Source organism: Filicampus tigris, chromosome 13, assembly GCF_054856515.1.
Source record: "Filicampus tigris isolate MCC_2025a chromosome 13, RoL_Ftig_1.0, whole genome shotgun sequence".
NCBI classification, from domain to species: domain Eukaryota; kingdom Metazoa; phylum Chordata; class Actinopteri; order Syngnathiformes; family Syngnathidae; genus Filicampus; species Filicampus tigris.
In genome coordinates this window covers 5,174,475-5,194,948 of record NC_141229.1, presented here as the reverse complement: position 1 = coordinate 5,194,948, position 20,474 = coordinate 5,174,475, and the positions used below count along the sequence as shown (strand labels likewise).

At 40.3% G+C, this 20,474-nt stretch overlaps 3 protein-coding genes across 6 annotated transcripts in view; 1 reads left to right on the top strand and 2 right to left on the bottom strand.

The window, feature by feature from the left end:
- Nucleotides 1-833: 833 nt before the first annotated feature.
- vti1b (vesicle transport through interaction with t-SNAREs 1B) lies at nucleotides 834-6,205 on the bottom strand. Its single transcript, XM_086049900.1, has 6 exons — nucleotides 5,718-6,205; nucleotides 5,566-5,624; nucleotides 4,367-4,546; nucleotides 3,320-3,493; nucleotides 2,532-2,593; nucleotides 834-2,162 (listed from the first exon to the last, which is right to left on the bottom strand). Exons 1-6 carry the CDS (start codon nucleotides 5,812-5,814, stop codon nucleotides 2,069-2,071), a joined length of 666 nt encoding a protein of 221 aa, XP_085906026.1. The 5' UTR covers nucleotides 5,815-6,205; the 3' UTR covers nucleotides 834-2,068.
- Nucleotides 6,206-7,581: 1,376 nt separating this feature from the next.
- Nucleotides 7,582-14,553, top strand: rdh12 (retinol dehydrogenase 12). 3 transcript variants are annotated; one of them, XM_086049899.1, is made up of 8 exons: nucleotides 7,582-7,704; nucleotides 8,337-8,458; nucleotides 9,459-9,574; nucleotides 10,075-10,230; nucleotides 10,293-10,397; nucleotides 10,460-10,669; nucleotides 11,984-12,173; nucleotides 13,055-14,553. In XM_086049899.1, the coding sequence occupies exons 2-8, from the start codon at nucleotides 8,385-8,387 to the stop codon at nucleotides 13,155-13,157; spliced, it is 954 nt and encodes a 317-aa protein (XP_085906025.1). In that variant the 5' UTR covers nucleotides 7,582-7,704; nucleotides 8,337-8,384; the 3' UTR covers nucleotides 13,158-14,553. The 3 variants fall into 3 exon arrangements, with proteins under 3 accessions (XP_085906025.1, XP_085906023.1, XP_085906022.1); XM_086049897.1 differs by having other exon boundaries at nucleotides 7,584-7,704; nucleotides 9,456-9,574; XM_086049896.1 differs by lacking the exon at nucleotides 7,582-7,704 and having other exon boundaries at nucleotides 8,311-8,458; nucleotides 9,456-9,574.
- A 1,465-nt stretch (nucleotides 14,554-16,018) lies between these two features.
- zfyve26 (zinc finger, FYVE domain containing 26) overlaps nucleotides 16,019-20,474 on the bottom strand; it is a 28,169-nt gene continuing 23,713 nt past the window's right edge. For both annotated transcript variants that reach the window (XM_086049892.1, XM_086049894.1), the window contains exons 35-41: nucleotides 19,340-19,420; nucleotides 19,131-19,261; nucleotides 18,006-18,132; nucleotides 17,700-17,759; nucleotides 17,296-17,478; nucleotides 17,171-17,221; nucleotides 16,019-16,714 (exon numbers count right to left, since the gene is read on the bottom strand). In XM_086049892.1, coding sequence (XP_085906018.1) covers nucleotides 16,481-16,714; nucleotides 17,171-17,221; nucleotides 17,296-17,478; nucleotides 17,700-17,759; nucleotides 18,006-18,132; nucleotides 19,131-19,261; nucleotides 19,340-19,420 — 867 coding nt within the window. In that variant the 3' untranslated portion in view covers nucleotides 16,019-16,480. The remainder of the gene's footprint in view (nucleotides 16,715-17,170; nucleotides 17,222-17,295; nucleotides 17,479-17,699; nucleotides 17,760-18,005; nucleotides 18,133-19,130; nucleotides 19,262-19,339; nucleotides 19,421-20,474) is intronic.

Here is a 20,474-nt window from a genome sequence, read left to right as displayed (position 1 = left end):
CATGTGTGTGAGGAGAGCTGGGCATTCCGCCTATGTGACGCCCGACCAGTACGTCTTATCCGCTATGACGGACGCCCATTTTGTTGGCGATAAACGATAGATGGGGAAAATTGAATTCAAAGGGTTTAAAAGCTACAATTTCAAATTTCACTAAAGCAACTAAAGTGAGAAGCAGTTAAGTTCTTGTATTAAAGATGTTTTTTTTCCCTGGTCTTCCAACTAAGTGATTGGCGTTCGGGTGCCATTTTTGGGGTGAAGGCCAAAAGAGACAGCACACAATTAACAGTTTAGATTTTTTAAGGAGTTTAGCAATGCTCCGTCTTAAAACAAAAGAAAACATTCATCAGAAACCTTTAAAAAAATAAAAATAAACATTCATCAAAAAACGATGAGAACTTCCTTGTGGTTTAAAGATCCACAAGGTTCAATCTAAGAATCACCACTTTTAAAAATCTTAACATAAACATCATCAAATGAAGCAGGTAATTTAAAAAAAAAATACTTTCAAGCAATTCCTCTTGGTTCAATCTTATAAGCACCTTTTTCCAAACCGAAGATGAAACCGATTTATCAACAAAAGAGGAAGCAGGAACTTCAAACAGTTCTCCAAGGACTTCCACAGGATACAATCTTCAAACCACTATTTTTAAAAATCTGTGATATTTATCAGTAGGACAGGAAATAGGTACTTGAAATTGATTTTTTTTTTTTTAATCTGTTATAAAGTTTTGTGAGAACCACCCCTTATGTTTTAGAAGCTGGTACTTGGAAAAGAGTTGCGCAAGGTTCAACCACTCTTGAAAAAAATATTCAACAAAAGACAAAGGAAGCAGTTACTTGGACGAATCATTATTTAGGGAAACAATCACATTCAATGGATTAAATAACTCAAAGTAAAGGTCAAATCTTAGTTGTCATGAATCAAAAAGGCTTCAAACAATGTAGGAGGGCTATTTTTACCCCTTTCACAGCAAGGTGGAGCCATTTCCGGTTGGGTACTGGTGTTGGTTCAGCAGCTCAGTTGGGCTGTGTGCCTCCAAACACCAGTTTTGGGAAAATAGCCAAATCAGCGCTAAATCATTCCATAAATCATCATACTTGCTGGCTTCTTGCCATAAAATGGAGGAGGGACTTTTTTTTTTTTGAACTAGCAAGTCGGGTGCTAGCTAGCCTGGCACCAGTGTTGCGACTGCTTCAAGAGACGACGGCCCTAGCTTTGAACCGGCACTGGTACCAGCGCAGTGTGAAAGGGGTAAACTACAGAGATCATCGCAGTGAAAATAATTGGCCCAAATATTTTCTTTACTAGAAAAAAAAAAAATATGAAAGGTCGGAAGATTAGCCTACGTTAACTGTGATCAAAGCTGTTTGGCCTTCAAAAATACGAGACAGTTCTGAATAGAAATATTGAATGAAGCAACTTTTTGGTACATTGATCAGAGTGTCATGAGTAATCTGAGCAATGTAAAGCAAAGTTAAAAAAGAAACCGCTATCAGTTCCGATCAGAGGTGGGCGTTCCATCAAAGGCGCCCGTTTTACTGACGACTGACGGCACGTCTTTTTAAACTGACGGAAGTGGGCTTTCACCCGTCAGTGTAGTCGTCATTAACTGCATCCGTCCGTCCGTCACTGGCGGACGCCCGTTTTTCTGACGTTTTTTTTGGACGGACCGACTGACGGACCAACTGACGATTACAATTCAGTCTGTCCTGAAAAATGACGGACTGATAAATGACGGACGGGTACCCTGGCCGTTGACGGACGATGAATGACACAAACAGCAACGTTTCGCAAAAATGTCCACCTCTGGTTCTTATATTGACTATTGCACACAGGCTGCCACAGAACAGAATGCGGGTCCAGTACCCCTTTCGGTGAACATCCTCAGGTCCGCAGACGTCCAAAACTTCCTTCCAGAGGCATTTCTCTGCATTAGCAGTCTTATCAAACAGTGCACATTTGATTCTGTGGTTCTTCGCTGAGGAATCCTCATCTAAAGCCGAACCCTCAGTAAGTTGGACTTCGTGGACCCTAAAACAGGCCCGGAGTGAAGGCCCTTCCCCGCCTTCATCGGCGAAAGAACTTGAGGTAAACGACAGCGCCCAGAATGGCCAGCTCCATGAGAATGATGACAGCGAGCAGCAGCTTGTTTGTCATGAGCCTGACGGAGAGGGTCAGCAAAGCACGTCAGCCGATGATTTGCGTCAGCGAAACGCGCAGTGGAACGTCAGAAATCGAGCGCACGAGCCACAACTGGTCTTGAACGTCCTGGCTTTATTTGACAGTGCTTAGCTTTTCTCTGTATTTACAGTTGCGCTCATGAGTTGCCACAACCTGGTAGGATTTGTGAAATATTGAATAATAATAATTATTCATTAATAATAATTTAATAATTCTATTTCCCTTACTGCCTATTAGGAAATTGGAACTGTATGAGAAGGAATTCAAGGGATCCGTTCTGAAAGGGATTGCGTTCGACTTGGGAGATTCCACCGTTTCGACCGCATCCAACTCTCGAGCGCACACTTACCGTCGAGACATAGAGCGGAGGATTTTGCGCGTGCGACTGAGGTTCTCTCCTGTATTTACCAGCTACAAACAAAAAGGAAACAAATACTGAGTGAGAGACGAGAGTAAAAGTGGAGCTGCGCTAATCTTGAAGCAAACAGTGCAGTTCAGCGAAAGCCAGCAGACGAAGCGACTCCGGACATGTTCATTTGTTTTGAATGGCGTCATGCGTGCATGACTATCAATTCAGTATGAAAAAAAGTAGCATGCTACAAACAAACTATAAAAGAATTTAAACAGCAAAAAAAAAGAAAAAGAAAAAATTGAGCATAATCATCCACACTGTTAAATCTGTGACTGTTGCCTATGGATTGTTATTTCCTAAAAAAAAAGATTAACGTTACACTTGCGTTTAAAGAAAGATTTAAGATACGATATCATGACTACAGTTCCATGTTGTTCGTTTCCTAAAAACATGACGATCTTTCAAGGTTATACTTTCCTGAAAAGAAATTCACATTTCGTTTAGTGCGGTTTTAAGTGGGTCAGTTTGGTGCAGAGCGCAAATCGGAAACTTGGAATTCACACTTGCTACATTCCTGCTCAGCATATTTGTGCTATTGTTGGTGCCGCAAAAAACAATTGTCAGCTCACAGTTCAGAGGTTTTGAGTTTGACTATTTACAGTTGAATTTCCTCTTTTTTTTTTTTTTTTTGCAAAATTTTACTGCAAGCATTTTTTTCTCCTGTTTCAGTTGAAAAGATCACATTGCAGACTATCCCTCCCAAGTCACCCTTAGAAGACACTCACTCGGTCCCTGGTCCGATCCAGCTGCTCCCGTTGCCCGCCGAGCTCCTCGATGATGTCGGTGCCGATGTGCTCCGTCTCGGCGGCGAGGCGCTGACTGCGCTCGATGCTCTGGCTGGCGTTGTTCAGCGACTCGGTGCCTTGCAGGAGCAAGGCCCGCTGCGTCTGCACGCGTGTCTGGATAAAGGGGGGGGGGGGCAATAACCAGTCGGAAGCCATTTCGACTCTTGCGATTACAATCGGCATAGGGCCGATTGTTGGATGTCTCTGAACGATTATGCCGGGTGAAAAAACGTGTGGTGTGGGGTGAGTTTAAAGGGATTTTCCTCACCTATCTACTAAGAGAGTGTGAATGCGTTTAAATCCAGGTTAAAAACCAACTCTTATTTCTTTATTTTACTTTTAAACATTTTTATAGTTTTCTGTTCGTGTTTGAATGTTGTCAATGAACATTCTTTTGCTAATTTCTGCCAGCTAATTTTGTTTTTTTCTGCTTGTAGGTGTTGTGCCTTCGCTTGCGTGAAGCACATTGAGTTGCCTTGCGTATGAAACGTGTTATATGAATAAAGCTGCCTTGCCTTAGTGCAGGCAAGGGGTGGCCATGACCCCCCCCGACCGGCCATCAATTATGTTGGCCCCTGGTAAAGAGCTAGCGTACATTTATTTTCCCACGTGTAATGTCAGTTTGTGCTAGTGTGCTATGTTGGCTACTATGCTAACTTATACAATTGATGAGCCTCACGTGAAAATGGAGTGTTTGTATAAATCCCTTTCTTTGGTGCTGGGTGGGGGGTTGTAAAATATTTCTCAGATTGACACTATTTGCAGCAAGGCTCAGTCACTATCCTCCGCGGATAGCACGACCTCACTGAGTTCATATGGTTTTCACAGTCGTAATTGACCCTCTTTGAGAGAAACCATCACTATAATGTGGCCCGCAGTGAAAATGAGCTTGACACACCTGGCCAAATGTTTATCACAAACACTGCGATGGGCCACCGAGATAAACACGCCAATCTAGTATGTCCACGTTCTCTCCGCAGTACTCACGCTTTGTTGGTTTTGCGATGAATAGATGCTGCCGTGACTGCCGCCCGGCAGCGGCGGGGCTGAGTTCTTGGCGTCACGCTGCAATTTGACGAGGTCGCGCTGGTACAGACGTAGCTTGGTTCTCATGGAATTCCGGTAGGACGGCGGGGCGTCGCGCAGCTCCTCCTCCATTCCCTGTAGCTGAGGTGAAACGAGGACACAATTATGTTTTTTTTTTTTGCGTGGCCGCGGCGAGATCAAGGCTCTAAATGGGAGATAATTATAGGATTAGATAGCATTCCTGCGGTGTTGGATACGGAAGATTACAAGCCATAAATCATTACTTTCTTTTTTATTGTGAATTGAGGGTGAACTTGGCACTGTTAGCCTGCTGTTTGCAAGTGAAAGTGAATTTTAGGGGTGAGCCACTCACAAGTTTGACCAACTACCATAAAATTGGGTGGATGAGTATGTCTAGTCTACACAGGCCCAAGGGCCAATACCCGGAACTGATAGTCAGATATTTTTGTTCAACGCGGGCCATTTTGGGAACATTTCTGGCCTCATACTTACCAGATTCACCAATTGATACAAAATTGAGTGGACACGCCTGACACCACAGGACACACACAAACAGTCCCAAAAACCCCTGTCCAGATATTGGACTGGAAATGGCCATTAGCCACATTCTGGTTCCGCCCCTGGTCTAAACTGGACATTTGGGAGAATTCTTGAGCTTGTATTTGCCATGTGACACGGTAGTAAAAAAATCAATCCCAAAAGCTGGTAAAAAAATGAGTTAAAATCAAACATCTTTGGAGATCTTGTTCCAAATTGGAAACACAACAAATGATGAGACGGAAGACGAAGAGCAATATTTTTTTTAAATACATACAGCAAAACACGAAATGAAATATCTGATAAAAACTGTTAATGGTGGAACTGGACGATGCTCATTTCCTGTTTACTTCGTGAAAATAAAACAGACAAAAAAAGTAATATGAATAGTCCTTTTTTTCCCCCAAAAAACGTTAGTGGGGGGGCTTGGAGTGGCGATCAGTGCACCAATTTCACAATACAATTTTTAGAACGTTTGATGTTTGCCTTTTTAAAAAAATCGAGTATTGCAGCTCTTTTTACATTGTCTATTTAGATTGTGCAAGTGAAGGAAACATGTCGGCTTACTAGCTAACATTTCCAAAACAATCAGGGTGGCTCACAATTTCCTCGGCCTCCTCTTTCCTCTCGTCGAAGGCCCTCAACAGGCTCTTTTTCTCCTCTGCGGATGAACAAAAAAGCAAAGGTTGCCAATATCATCATTCAAATGTATTGCTGAACGAGAGATTTCTACAATTCGGTATTTGTTTTGTACCTCCATGGCTCCTCAGCAGCCTCTCCGGCGTTAGCTTTAGCTCCTCGTACAGGGACCTATAGATTTCGTGCAGCTTCTCAAATTCCTCCGACGACATTGTAATTAACCTAAAACCAAATTGTACCTCTTTTGGGGGGTTTATTAAGAATGCCAAATTTAAGAAGTTGGACCGAGCGGTGGGCAAGACAAATTATTTCCGCATGATGGTCCTCGTGATCGAGTGTCACAAGAAAACCTCCAGATTAAAAACCAAAGGAAAACGACATGAAATGATTTTAAACATAAAAAATATTATGTTATGTATGTGTTCATGGTTTGGCATGTTTAAGATTAAGAAGAAAAAGTCGTTCTACTTTAATCTAGCCTCAAATATAGCGCACTAATGACTATTATATGTAGGCACATTTTGGACACCTATTATTGGTGTCTTCTGGGTAATGTAGTACCAAGTGGTGAATGTTGTGTTGATTAAAAAACACGTTTAACAGTATTGACCTGGTTAAAATAAAATACGGTATAGGACTTACCTTGTTATACCTGTTCATATTATGACCGTACAGTATTTACCAACAATGATGATGATTTGCAGCCACCCAGTTTCTGGAACACTTTTGATACGCGCGAGTCCTCTAGTGGTATGCAAGAAAATCCACAGTTCATTTGTCTAGTCTAGTGTACTGCACAGTACAGTAGTTCAGTTTTACTTTAAAATATGATTTTTATGATTTTGTATTTGTCATCTTTTAGAACGGGTTGTTTTCAAAGATGTATGTATGTTCTTTATTTTACTTTAATGTGCAATGAATTTGAATTTAACCACAGTGCTAATGTTCAAACTGTGTCTTATGTTACATATGTTAATTTTAAATAATGTGGACTTTAAATACTGAATGTTTGATATGTTGCAGTGTTTTCTTTGCACTTGCTTTAGTTTCCTACAAAGTGCTGCTTGGCCAAGAACAAACAGTTGAGCCTAAATAAATATGCATTTTTGGAGGGGGGGGGGTAGCTTTTCCAATGTACTTTTTTTTAAAGTGGTTTGGTAAGTGTGGGATTATGAAATTTGTGATTCTCTCACTACAATTCTTTGGTCCATTTTATGGCGAATGTTGATTTTTTTATAAGCGCTTCCTGGTTTACAGTACAGTATTTGCGTTTTTTTAGTAGAGCGGTTAAGCCCCCAAAATAGGCCTTTGACTTCAAGTCTTGATGCAATGTTCCCCTTTGATATGGGAGCACCACAAATACAAATTTGGTGTCAAAGTACACCTTTTGGGAGTGGAAGAATCCAACAAAATAGGATTCAAGTTTTACAAACCAACAGTTGTCCCCTAGCCGGGCATATAACCATGCACATTTCTCAGAGACAATTGGTCCATTAGAATGACTTTACTTATCGTTTCCTTGAAAAGCGTTACAATTTTCTATACATATTTAAGCAGTGCAGTTACTTCTGTATACTGTATTAGTCATTAGGTACACTCTAAACCCAGTTCTTTACTCAACTCAAAGAGATGAGTATATATTACTTAAATGCGTTTAATTTGTTGATGTGTTCAGTCTGATTAATTTGCACTTTTTCATGTGATCGCCTGATTTAGTATTGTCATTGGATTTTCATGCCCAATCAATTGTTTATACTCAAGCCAACTACTAATGTCCCAATATTACTGGTGACATTTGAGTAAATTGTATTTTGTAATTTAAATCTTATTGTAGTCACTTGTTTGAGCTCAAACAACACACTACATCAAGTTTTGCCAAACACATGGGACCGCCCCTACACCACCGCCTAAATTCTAGTTTAGGCCAGTTTGGACAGAGTGAATTGATTGATATGATCTGATTTCTGAACTTTGTGAGACAAAGCAGAGAGAGAGAGAGAAGGATTCAGCGGTATTGGATATATTTTTCTTTCCAAGTTCTACTTCTTGTTCGACCCAAAAAGCTTCACTGAACCCGAGTTCACTGCAGCTAGTACAAAGAGGTGAGTTAGAACCTGACACTCTTTGCATGTTATCACAGTTCCAATTATGAAGTTAGATTGTCATTTGCCACATAGTTAACCAGCTATGCAGCTGCTTCGTTTAAGAAGAGTCTATTGTGCAACACAGAGTGAAGCAACTAGCCTCAGACTTGCATTGTCGCACAAATGCGCCTACTTTTGGAAGGACTTTAGTAGATTTATTACTGGACAGCTCTACCGGGACTTCAATTTAAAATGGGAAAGTGCTTTATCTTGTTTTAGAAGGCATGATTTATTTTTATTATAAATTTGTTACTCATCCGAGCTAAATCTTATCTTCACAAATGTAAATACAGTAAGCAAAAAACGACTGTTTGAATGTAGATGTTCAATGTTGTATTAATGTTTTCTGTATGCTTGTACTTCAGAGTAATGTCTAAAAAAACAAAACAGCGCTGTCCTTCCCTGTGTTCGAAAGGAAGCACCTTTTCATCTCTATTTGACCAGATGACGTAAAATAAGAAAGGTTAAGGAAAGGTCGCGTAAAGATTAGATGAGATTTTCCCCATTATTCAGTTCCAAGCTGCAAGAACTACACATCCCATGATGCTATCCTTAAGCTTTTTTTTTTTTTTTTTCCTCCTCCACATCAGCTGTTGTGCTAACAACCACCCACGACAGCATCCCTCCGTGCTCCAGCGATGTGGCTCTTCTTTCTTCTCGCCGGCCTTGCCGCGGTGACGTTGCTGGTGGTTTTATTCGCCCCTCACATACGGTAAGAAGCCATCTTTTGACGCTTTGACGTGGAGTCGTGTGACAGCACGTTTAACGCTTGGTTGACATATATTAGCATTAGCATGGCGAGGGATATCCACGACGTGACAAAAGGAATCCTAATTTAACGTTGTGTTTAATTCGCAATTTCACACGAATTTGGTTCCCGATTCAGAATCAATTAGATCGACTATAACGGGGGAGGCACGGTGCGGGCCAATCAGGAAGCTGCGTGTGGGGGGGAACGTCACGTGTTTGTGCGTGAACAGCTGCGCCATTGGTCACTAGCCTGCCGCGCTCCATGGCGTGCTCATACCTCCTGACGTCTACCACGCCGTGCGCGTGAATAATTAAGCCGATCATATTTTACATAAAAAAAAAAAAGTCGAAATATGATGGCATAATTTTACATGGGAAACAACGTAGTTTTACAGTTGTTACATTTTCAGTGTTGGCCGGCCCAATATTTGTACTGTTTCTTGAATATTTCTCCATATAATAAAGTAATAATTTTACATTAAAGAGTTACAACTTTTGTTCTCATAACTTGAAGACTTTCGTACGTTTTTCATTTTCTCTAACGTTTTATAATTTTCTTTGTAATTTTATTGTGTGAATTTTTAATGTCACCCTCATACTTTTACATAGCATAAAGTCTTTTTTTTTTTTTCGCAATACAACTGAAGGTCAGAACCTAGATTCGAAACTGCAACGTCAAAACTGTTAAGCGGACGTACTAACCACTTGCCGTGCTGCACATTTGATTCATTGATTAATTAAAATTCAAACCAAATGAAATACTACACCTTCAAATTATTTCATTTGAGGAGCGCCACCTCCAGGATCCCTGAAGCATTGACACGCTAGCTGGCTAGCTACCTTAGTCATATCTAACAAAATATAGGATAATTTTACTGTAGCATATTGACAATAGCATATTGACAATTTGTCAAGAGGGTTATCAATTGGATACTATACCGTATGAATGTTTTCCACAGAAGATATGCGGCAGGAGGCGTGTGCTTGTCGTCTGCTCGTCTGGACGGGAAGACTGTCCTCATCACTGGGGCCAACACCGGCATCGGGAAGGAGACCGCCCTGGACCTGGCCACTCGAGGTTACTTTAAAAAAATTTTTTTTTAACTTATTTTATTAAGGAAAATTTACTTCTTAATTTCTTGTGTAAACTAAATTGAGTCTTTTTTTTATTTGTAATTAATTCAGGGTCCAACATTTACATTTTTCATGGTTCATTTGCCTTTGTTTTAGATTAAACGTAGCCTATATGACCAAAATATTTATGTATGATAAAGCTGATTGTTTATTGTAATACATATTATAGTAATTTGATTTAAAAAAATAAAAATATATGGACATACCCTGAAAAAAAAAAAAATCTCTGTTGAATTAAAATTGAAATATTGGGGGGGTCAATAAGTAAAAGGCTATTGACTTGCCAAGTTAATCTTCAGACCTAAACCCGACAGAGTGTGCGTTTTACCTGTTTAAGAGGCAACTTGAAGGGATGAACCTCCCCAAAACAATCCATGCACCCATCTGTTTTTTTTTTATGCCACGCTGCAGAGCTGAAAACGTTTTCTATCATTTTGATGTCAGGAGCTCGGGTGGTAATGGCGTGCCGGGACGTGGACAAAGGCGAGGGGGCGGCGGCTAGCATCCGGGCTGCGTACCCTGAAGCACAGGTGGAGGTTCGTGAGCTGGACTTGGCCGACACTTGCTCCATACGATCCTTCGCGCAACAATTCCTTCGAGGTAAAAATTCTATCAACTCTCCTTTAGTTGTTCCTTGACTGATCTTTGTCATTATTCTTCAGACTTCACTCATCTTCACGTCCTCATCAACAATGCGGGGGTGATGATGTGTCCCTACACCAAAACCAACGACGGCTTCGAGATGCACATCGGCGTCAATCACTTAGGTAAGATTCGGACTGCGAGCGTCACCGCACGATCCCGGTTGTTCATTTCCCGCCTTTTCAAGGTCACTTCCTGTTGACGTCACTGCTGGTGGGCCTGCTGGAGCGCAGCGCTCCGGCACGCATCGTGGTGGTCTCGTCGCTGGCGCACAACTTCGGGTGGATTCGTTTCCACGACCTGCACAGCCAGGGAAGCTACAACAGCGGACTGGCGTACTGTCAGAGCAAGCTGGCCAACGTGCTCTTTGCTCGAGAGCTGGCGAGACGTCTTAAAGGTGCAAAATGGCTTTTGAGGCAAAATGGCAAGTGAGGCGGGTTAATAAATAAAAAGGAAAAATCCTTTTTATTTGACCTGCCTCACTCCAAAAAAAAAAAAAATCATCTGAGCAAACAAACGGCTCCGTCTAATAATCAACTCCGGACAAATAAGAGGCTTCCCTTAAGAATTAATCAACTTAAAGCGGAAGTCAACCCAAACATATTTTTTTCAAGAATATGTTCCCAGCAGGCCCACTAGTTGAAATACGGCATTCTGATTAATTTTGCGTTTGTGGAATATAAGTAATAAGCAAAATGCACTCGTTTTTAGCCATCTCCGGGGGCGGCCATTTTGTCTTCTGTCGACTGAAAATGACATCACAACTGCTCACAACGACCAATCACGGCTGACCTCTTTTCTCAATCTGAGCCATGATTGGTCGTTGTGAGCAGTTGTGATGTCATTTTCAGTCGACAGAAGTGACAAAATGGCCGCCCCCAGAGATGGCTAAAAACGAGTGGATTAACACTTATTCCACAAACGCAATATTTATCAGAATGCCCCGTTTCAACTAGTGGGCTTGCATAGAACATATTCTTGAAAAAAATATGTTTGCGTTGACTTCCGCTTTAAACGCCTCTGCAAGTAATCATCAATTTAAGACAAATTAACGCAGCCCTCAAACAATCATAGCTTTGGAAATGAAGAAACAAACACCACCATCCAATAATCAGCAACATATACCAACAGGTCCCCCAAATAATCAGCTACTGGGGTAAACAAAACGCCTCCTTCAAATAATCAACTCCAGACCAATAGAGCAACTTAAAACGCCTCTGCAAGTAATCGTCAACTTAAGTAAATGCCTCCTACACACAATCTATTTAAGACAGATTATGCAGCCCTCAAATATAGTTTTGGAAATGAAGAAACAAACGTTTCCCTCAAATAATCAACTTCAGACAAATAGATAGACAAATACCCCTGCAGGTAATCATCATCTTATAGATTACGGTCTCCCTTCAAGCTATCATCAATTTAAGACAAATTAATGGGAATGAAGAAACAAAACAGCTCCCTCAAACAATGAGATCCTTAGAAAATAAACACCTCCCTCAAATAACCAACTTGGGACAGATCGAGGCTTTCCTAAAGCAATCATCAAATCAAGACAAATAAACGCCACCCTCTCAAGAAATCATCCACTTAAGACAAATAAACTACTCCCTAAACAACCATTAAGTATGATGACGACTTCTCTTTTTTGATTTTTTTTAACCATCAGGAAAAAAAACGTGAGTGACGTTTACCCGCGCGACAATTCTTTCAGGCAGCAACGTGACGGTGAACTCGGTCCACCCCGGCACGGTGAACTCGGACCTGACGCGTCACTCCACCCTGATGATGATCGTCTTCAGCGTCCTGTCCGTCTTCCTGAAGACGCCGCGCGAGGGCGCCCAGACCAGCATCTACTGCGCCGTGGCCGAGGAGCTGCACTCCATCTCGGGGAAACACTTCAGGTACAACAACAACAACAACAACAACAACAAGAACTTCATCTCCTCCCGCCCACCTCCCTCCTAAAAATATCGCACACCACAGTAAAGTGCTAGAATAAGGGGTGAGGACATCTGGTTTTAAATCACAATTACATTATTATTTATTATATTATTTTATAAATATCCATACATACATATTTATGAGTGTGTGTACATACAGTATATGTGTGTATATATTTTTTTGGGCAATGTCAATTATACATTTAAAATAAAATGTTTGTACAAATATTACATAATTATCAAAATGATATGAAATGTAAATATTTCAAGGGTTTTTTTTCCATTCCTAAAAATATTTTTGAATAAATAATACTAAATTAGAATACTGAGGACCGTGAGCTTGAATTCAAAGTTTTACATACTGTATCTGTTCAAAAATAAAAATCATTTGGTTAAAATAATTGCTCATTATTCCATCCATCCATCCGTTTGTGATTAAATTACAATGACATTAAAATAATTATATTTGCCAAGAATGTAATTATAAAAAAACACTACATATAAAATATGTATTGTAATTGCGTATATTGTAATTGATGTTTTATACATCCCTGCAAAATTCAATAATTGTAATTATCGACTCAGTAAGCTAAAATAACTACAATTCAAATTTTGTAATTTTTTTTCCCCCTCCTGTTTCAATTAAAAAAAAAAAAAAAATTAACTGAAATAAAAACGAATAATAATATACTGTAAATACTGTCGAAAATAAAAATATTTTAATTTTTACACATGAAAAGAAAGAAATTCTGAATTGCTTCTTAAAAAGAATCCTGATTACATTTTTGGGTGAAAACGTGCCAATGGTCTTTTTTTTTTTTTTCTTTCTTCTCACATTGCAGCGACTGCACCCCCGCCTTCGTGGCCCCCCAGGGGAGGAGCGAGGAGACCGCCCGGCGTCTGTGGGACGCCAGCTGCGAGCTCCTCGGCATCCAGTGGGACTAATTGAAGTCTTTTATCCATCACTTCATTCTTTCTCAAGCAAAAAAAAAAAAAAAAAAAAAACCACCACATTTTAGTGACACAATGTGAAGGCAGGGCAGCTGGATGTACGTATTGCCAAACTGTGAGCGGTCCAAGCAGGGTACAATGACCAGCATCTTTTAGCCAATTCATCCGATATTTTATCTTATTTCAAAGCATATTTGCAGCTAAAACTGCTTCACGTGTGTGCCAAAACCTCGCAGGGCTTTTTTTCCAAACAATTAGTAAGCAAAGTGTTACTTTACGATAATGACAGAAAACAATACATCGAGTAAGGTGACGGACAAACTACCTTCCTTGTGTGCGTTCACGCTACGATGCGGAGAGTTTACATGTGCGCTTTTATATACCAGTCAGGTTCGTTTGCCTTTTGAACCACACGTAACGTTGACGTGCAGAGTTGAATGTTTACATCTCATGTAAATAAACCGTTACCATTTGGGCCCCGGTTACTCATTTTAAACAGGTTTTACAGTCAAATAGTAAGACTGGTTGAATATGTTTAACAGATGAAACACACGTTACCCTGTTGGAATGCCAGGTTTTTGTAATATGAATTTAAAAAAAAAAAAAAAAAAGAAAAAAAAAAAAGAGAAATATAAATTTCCCACCATTAATGTGACCTATAACTTGTACGACTCAAAGTAAGAAAGAGTAAAAAACTGTGATGAGGTTGCACAAGTGCGCACACCCTCACAAAGCGGGGTTTGTGGATGCGTTTGGAATAATCACTCGTGTGAAAGTGAAGTTAGCGTACACTTGCCATCATTTGAAGTGCCTCTGATCAACCCTCAATAAAGTTCAGCTGTTCTACTAGGCCTTCCCTGACACTTGCGCGACCACATTACTTCAGTTGTTTATTCTTATTCCCCCTTGACGTAATCATTTTATTTTGGTTCCATTCTTTAATATCGCAAAAAGCTGGAATTTGAACAGGGGTGTGTAGACTTTTTATATCCACTGTAGGTGCCATGACCCAATCAATTGGCAAGTACGCTGTCCATACCAAAAGTTAGCAAAATATTAAAAAAAAGAAAAAAATCGATATAATTAAGCAAAATTATTTTTATCATTATTTATACATTTAAATAATTGAAAACATTACTTTAAAAAAAACAAAAAACTTTATAATGATACAATAAAATGGCTCATTTTCTAAAACAAAAATCAACTTTATTTGAAATAATAAACAGTTTACGTTTATATATACACAGTATGTATATATCATTAAAATAGTTGTATATGAAAATGATGAAAACACATTTAGATTCTTTACCACAAAATAATGGGACAATGTGAGAACTCTGGGACAGTCAATACTGTAAATGCCTCTCCTTAAATAAACGCACTTGGTGGCTGTAGTGACCTTCACTGTGAATGAGACCACCACGTGACATTGTGACGTGGCTTTACCGCAACACACGACAGCCTGGCATCTGTAAAGCTGATGTTTCCAAAAGCGTGGGACAGCATAGATTTTTTTTTTTTTTTAATCATTATTTAAAATTCCAACAAATCAAAAAACATTCGAAAAATCACATGTGCTTGCATCATCGTCATCATCAAAGCAGTCATTTCACCAGCCATTTTGTACAAGTGTATCCATAGAGGATTATGAGTTTCACTCGGAATATAAAGTGCGTCAGTGAGCAGAAGAGAGTGCAAGTATGTCTTCGGGTGCATCTCAAAAGTGGCTTTTTCTTGATATGAGTAAAAGGCAGTAACAAGGGTGGGGGGTGGGGTGCAATCCCTTTTAAAGTGAAAGTATTATTGACGTAAAAGATCATTTAAAAACGAGGGACCGCAAGGGAGATCCTAAATATGATCACGCCATGACAGACATAAAAACCAACCAGAGACATATTGAATGTGATTTCTTCGATTGAGAAGAAGAAATTAGATTGGCAAAATAAAATTGATCCGCAGCGTCGTTTCCAAGCGAGTCCCTCCTGCGTCTTGAAAATGACCAGAAACACTTGAAAACTGTACACTGCCACATGAGCAAAAGTAATGGGACGCACCTCATGAATGTATGAATTCATTCAGGGGTCACCAACAATAAATATTGCCCGGGGGCACCGAGTAGCCCCCAGGGAATAATAGGCTGCCGGGCTGTTCTAAAAAAAAAAATAGCTCACCACCAGTGATGGAACGAATGTGATTTCCCAGGAATGTTGTGATCACTTGAAAATGTGAACTCCTTCAGAGATTTATAGAAATAAAACTGATATTGATAATTACCCGTTTCCTAATTATTTTGTGAGACATCATTAACACGACAAGTGTCTTCATGTAAATGAATGTTATTGTTAATAAAAACCATTATTACAGATATTTGAAGCTAATTTGTTATTTCAGAAGTGTGTGTCAAACTGGTAGCCCCTCTTATTGATCGGTACAAAAGAAGTCGATCTCGGTTTCAAAACGGTTGGTGACCCCTGAATTAGGGGTTAATCTGTAAGAACCCCTTTTTCACAGCGAGCCCTCCAAATGAGGAGCAAACTTTGATGCCAGGCTCCGCCCACATTACAAGTACAAGAAAGCCTTGGAATTTTTTTTTTTTGTACATTTTATGATTTGTGTTAATCTGTAAAACTGGTGTCTTCATTTTTTCCCCCCTAATTTTCCAGCTCTAATTTGCCCTGAAATGCGTGCAAACCAAACCAAAATGGCCCACTTCATGTTCAATTCCAGATATTGGGACTTTTCCGCGTCCTGTTATGATAAACATGACCGCGAAAATCTGCTCTGATCGGTAAAATTGTTTCAGGCGCAAATTTTTTTTTCTTGATCTTTTGAGCCTTTGAATTAGCCCCAAAATGTCTGCTTTAAACCATTTCATTTCAAGCAAGGATCTATCAGACTTTTGTAAGAAACATGTACACCAAATTTCATATTGATATGTGAAACTGGTGTCAGCGGCTAACTTTTTTTTTTTTTTTTCCAACTTCCTGGGAGTGCTACCCATTGACTTCTGGACTTCTTGTAGGAAGTCTTCACATTGCACTTCCTGTAGGTGTCCCAATACTTGTGTCCACACACGACATTTGTCAAAAGTTCTTTAAGGCAAGTTGAGATGTATTTTTTTTCCCCCCCTTTTTAGTTGAGGTAGAAATCGATTCTGTGTCACAGGAGTGACTCAAGTGCACTGCGCAAGGCGGTGTTGTTACGTAACAGTGGTCAAATAGTCGGGTATAAAACTATTCTTTTTTTTTTTTTTTTTTTTTTTTAGCGTTAATACAGTCGGTACTCTTCAATCGGGAGTCCGTGCGGAACGTTTTCCGTTACCTGGCCTGGTTGTTGGGTCGTCCCGGTCCCGCTCGCTGCTTGCCGTTGCCTTGGTGGTGGTGGTGGTGCTCCTGCAGCCACTGGCGGCAGATGTTCTGCATCACCGAGTCCTGAGCCGCCTCCGCCGCCCGCAGGACGTTCTGCACCAGCGGGCCGGCCCTGCTCGCCTCCATTTTGACGGCCAGCAGGTAGGCCGGACGCAGCTTGTTGCACAGCAGGTAGGCTTTGATCTGAGGAGGATAACAGCTACTTTTACTACTTCACTTTTTCTTTTTTTTAAAAAGTCTGAGCACATTAAAATGCTTTGGCAACCTGTCGAGCACATGCTAGGTGAGGCTAAATTCCTAGAATATATGTGAGAAGAAAATATGTGAGAAAATCAGAAGCCAGAAGAAAGTAACAGACGGACAATTGACGATAAAAATTAAAAAACATAGGACGGCAATACTGTATGAAAACCCCTAAAAATGTTTGAGCCAGTCAGCCCAGAAGAAAAGAATTAAGAATGGTGGAAAAAGAAAATTAAGGAAAAGGAAAAATAATATGTTATGCTACTGGGTTAATATTCATTCATATTTGGGATAAAATATGAGGTCATTTTTATTTGATTTTAAAATCAAAGTTTTAAATAAATATTTGATTAAAAAAAAAAAAAGACATATTTGTATACATCTAAAGTGCCTTACCTTCATTTCCGTGCTCTTGGTCTCCAGAATGAGACTTTCCACCTCTTTGGCCTGACACAAAGACAACCAAAAGACAAATATCAACATGCCATCTTTTTCCAGCCTCATCCCGACTTGCATCTTACGTCGGCCACCCCTTTATCCGCCGCCTCCACGCAGCTGAGGATAAGCGCGTCGCCGTCGCTCTTGGTGGCCGTGCCCGACTCGCTGACGCACTTGAGCAGCTGGCGTACCGCTCCGAACTTCCTGTGGCGGACCAGACGCTGTCCGGCGCGCACGTACACCGCCTGCGCCTCCAGCTGGAAGTCCTGCACAAAAAAAAAAAAACAACATGCGACAGCGGTGCCTTGAGATGCGAGTGACACAACTTAAAAAATGAATTCAAACTGAACTTAAATAAACAAAAGTCAAGACAGAATAAAAACAACTATAATGAAAGACAGACAATAATAAGGTACTCGCATATGAATCAGGTCTGGATATACATTATGAGTTAAAAAAAACAAAAAAAAAAACATCTGGAACTCACCTGTATGACTCGGTACGCGATGCCAAAACCTTCCTCTATATTTTTACCCCCAAGCATCACCTGCAAACACGCAAACGAAAACACTCACAAAGAGCAGAGACGTCCGCCAAGGCGTAAACATTGGTTTAAAAAAAAAAAAATCAAAAAAAAAAAAAATTAGACGACATCAGAAAATGGCTTTTTGTCCAAAAGAATTGAGAGATTTTATTTTACTCAACTCAACTTCATTTATAGAGCAATTTAAAAGCAACCACAGCAGCATAGAAAGTGCTGTACATTGAGAAAAAATCACAAGGGTTGTATCACCTTGCAGGCCACCTCCACCTTCATGGGGCTCCCTCCGAATAAGGTGGGCGGGGGTGCAGCGGGCGGCGTCTCGCGACGGTGCAGGAAGCGGGTCACCTCCAGCTGCAGCTCGATGGTGTGCATGTGCCTGAAGACAAAAGCAAAGACGTCGCAAATGGTGCCCGACTTATATCCGTAGTTTTTCGCAGAGGATAAAGAATACATGCATGCAAGTACAGTGGTCACTTGGGATAATTGCCACCAAACTTTTTAAAGTAACGAGCTATCAAATGGCAGATTTTTTTTTTTAGCTTTGACTTGAGAGCGCAAATTTGAGCTATTAGTGCTGTATAGTGGCTTTGCACTCATCTCACTTCCGAACAAGTTTGGCAGATAAAAATATTCTTTAAAAAGAGGCTTCAAGCTGGCGTTTTTTGCCACTCAAAATAAACATAAATTCACCGTTTTATGTTTCTTCTGACAGCCTACATTGTGAACCGGTATTTAAAACAACTACACGGCCTGCGCTAATTTAATGCTAACAAACAACGGGAAAAAAAACATAGCCATACAGGCTAACAAATACCATCTACAGTGCCTTGCAAAAGTATTATTATTATTATTTGTTGTTGCTTTTTTGCCAGGTTGGATTGAATAATGTCATTATAGATTATAGATAGATACTTTATTCATCCCACAACGGGCAAATTCAAAGTGTCCAGTCTCAAAAAGTACATCCATACACGATGCACAAAGTCAACAAGAAAAAGCCACAAGAGCATAAAATAAGTTAAAAGTTACTAACAATAGTACTAGAATGCACGTGAACAAGATTCGTTTGACAATCGGGTAGGAAATGACTGCCACATAGATGCCAGTAGTTCGCTTGTCTCCAATGTTTCCCGTCATGTGTTAGCGAAAGCATTAAGCTAGCAGACAAAAAGGCTAAGTCAGATTAAGTGGCCGTTTAAAAATCAACAAAATGTCATTCTCTTCACTTGACGTTTATTTTGACAGCAAAACCTGGACTGTGAGTGTCACTAAACGGCTTAAAGCCTCATTTTCGGAAGAACTGTTCACTATCTGCAAAAACCGCCGCTTGTCGCCAAGTGAGTTGAGTTGGCGGATTACTGCACTCGCGGGGACCTGGAGACGTCGCTTGATGACATCATCTTCCTGAAGGAGCCCCCTTGGGCCGACTTCCTCCTGACACCCCCGCGACACTGCTGCTCCTGCAGGTACGTCCTCAGGTGCTCTTTGGCTCGCACCAACCAGCGCTGACGCACACACACACACACACACACAATTTATCGAAACTTGATGAATGTTTTTTCTTCGGGTGTGCGCGCGCGTACCTGTTGGTCACCCAGCTGCTGGTACGAAGTGGCTCCGTGAGTGAAGAAGCGGATGCAGGTCATGGCCGCGCGCACGTGATCCTGAGCGTGGAAACGCGACATTACGTTAGCTCAAGAGACCTCTTTCAAACAAAGGTTAGGGTTTTAATTCGGGGTAGAAACCAAGGTTAAGGTGTAAGCTTTTAAGATAAGGTTCAGGTTTCAAAACTAGGTTTTCAAATGATGTTTTCAAGACTGGGTTAGGATTTCAAGCCGAGGTTTGTGTTTCAAGTGTGCAAGGTCGGGGGTTTTAAATGAGGCTTTCAAATGAAGGATACGGTTTCAAGTTGGGGTTTTTAATTAGGCTTTAAACTGGGATAGGGTTTGAAATTAAAGGTGGAAGATGAATTTAGGATTTTAACCTAGTGTTATGTTTTGAAGACCAGGTTAGGGCTTGAAGCAAAGGTTAGGGTTTTGGATTCAGGGTTAGGGTTTAAAATTAGGGTTTTATGACAAGGTCCGGATTTAAAGATAGTGTTATGGTTCCAAATGGCTGTTTCATATTAGGGTGTCAAGCCAAGGTTGGGATTTCAAATTAGGAGAATCACCCTGAGGTGGGGTTTTAAATAAAGATAAGGTTTTAAATTAGGTTGTCAAGTTACCCAGTTAGCAGTTCAAGAAGATTTTTGAAATTTAAACAAAGGTTAGGGTTTCAAATTGCGGTCTGAAGCCAAGTTCAGGGTTACAAAGTAGGGGTTCAAAAATGGAATAGGGTTTCAAATTTAGGTTTCAAGTTAAATGTAGAATTTCTCAAATGAAGGTTTCGAGCTAAGTGTAGAATTTCAAATTAAGGTTTCAAACTGGGATAAGGCTTTCAGATGAGTGCTTAAAACCCGGGATAGGTCTATTAATTGGGGTTTAGCGTTTCAAATTAGCTCAGTTTAGGGTTTTAAAAAATTATGGCTTCAAGCAAAGTTTAGGATTTAAGGTTTTTAAATTTTAGGGCATCGAATTAGGTTTTCAAGGCAGATATAGGATGTCAAAAAGGATTTCAGTCAAAGTTACGGTTTCAAGACTGAAATGAATACAATTATTACATATTATAGAAAGCAGTTCAACGAGTCTCAATGATCTAGTCATTTTGGAACAAGCAAGC

Bases quoted from the DNA above. Each gene is read 5' to 3' on its own strand.
- vti1b (XM_086049900.1), bottom strand. From the start codon at position 5,814: ATGTCGTCGGAGGAATTTGAGAAGCTGCACGAAATCTATAGGTCCCTG. The intron at 2,594-3,319 runs GTGAGTGTCTTC...TTTTGTTTGTAG, and splicing joins TGGATCGGACCAGGGACCGA to CTGGTAAATACAGGAGAGAA. The intron at 2,163-2,531 runs GTAAGTGTGCGC...CCTCTCCGTCAG, and splicing joins CTCCGCTCTATGTCTCGACG to GCTCATGACAAACAAGCTGC.
- rdh12 (XM_086049897.1), top strand. From the start codon at position 8,385: ATGTGGCTCTTCTTTCTTCTCGCCGGCCTTGCCGCGGTGACGTTGCTG. The intron at 9,575-10,074 runs GTTACTTTAAAA...TTTTGATGTCAG, and splicing joins CCTGGACCTGGCCACTCGAG to GAGCTCGGGTGGTAATGGCG. The intron at 10,231-10,292 runs GTAAAAATTCTA...ATTATTCTTCAG, and splicing joins CGCGCAACAATTCCTTCGAG to ACTTCACTCATCTTCACGTC.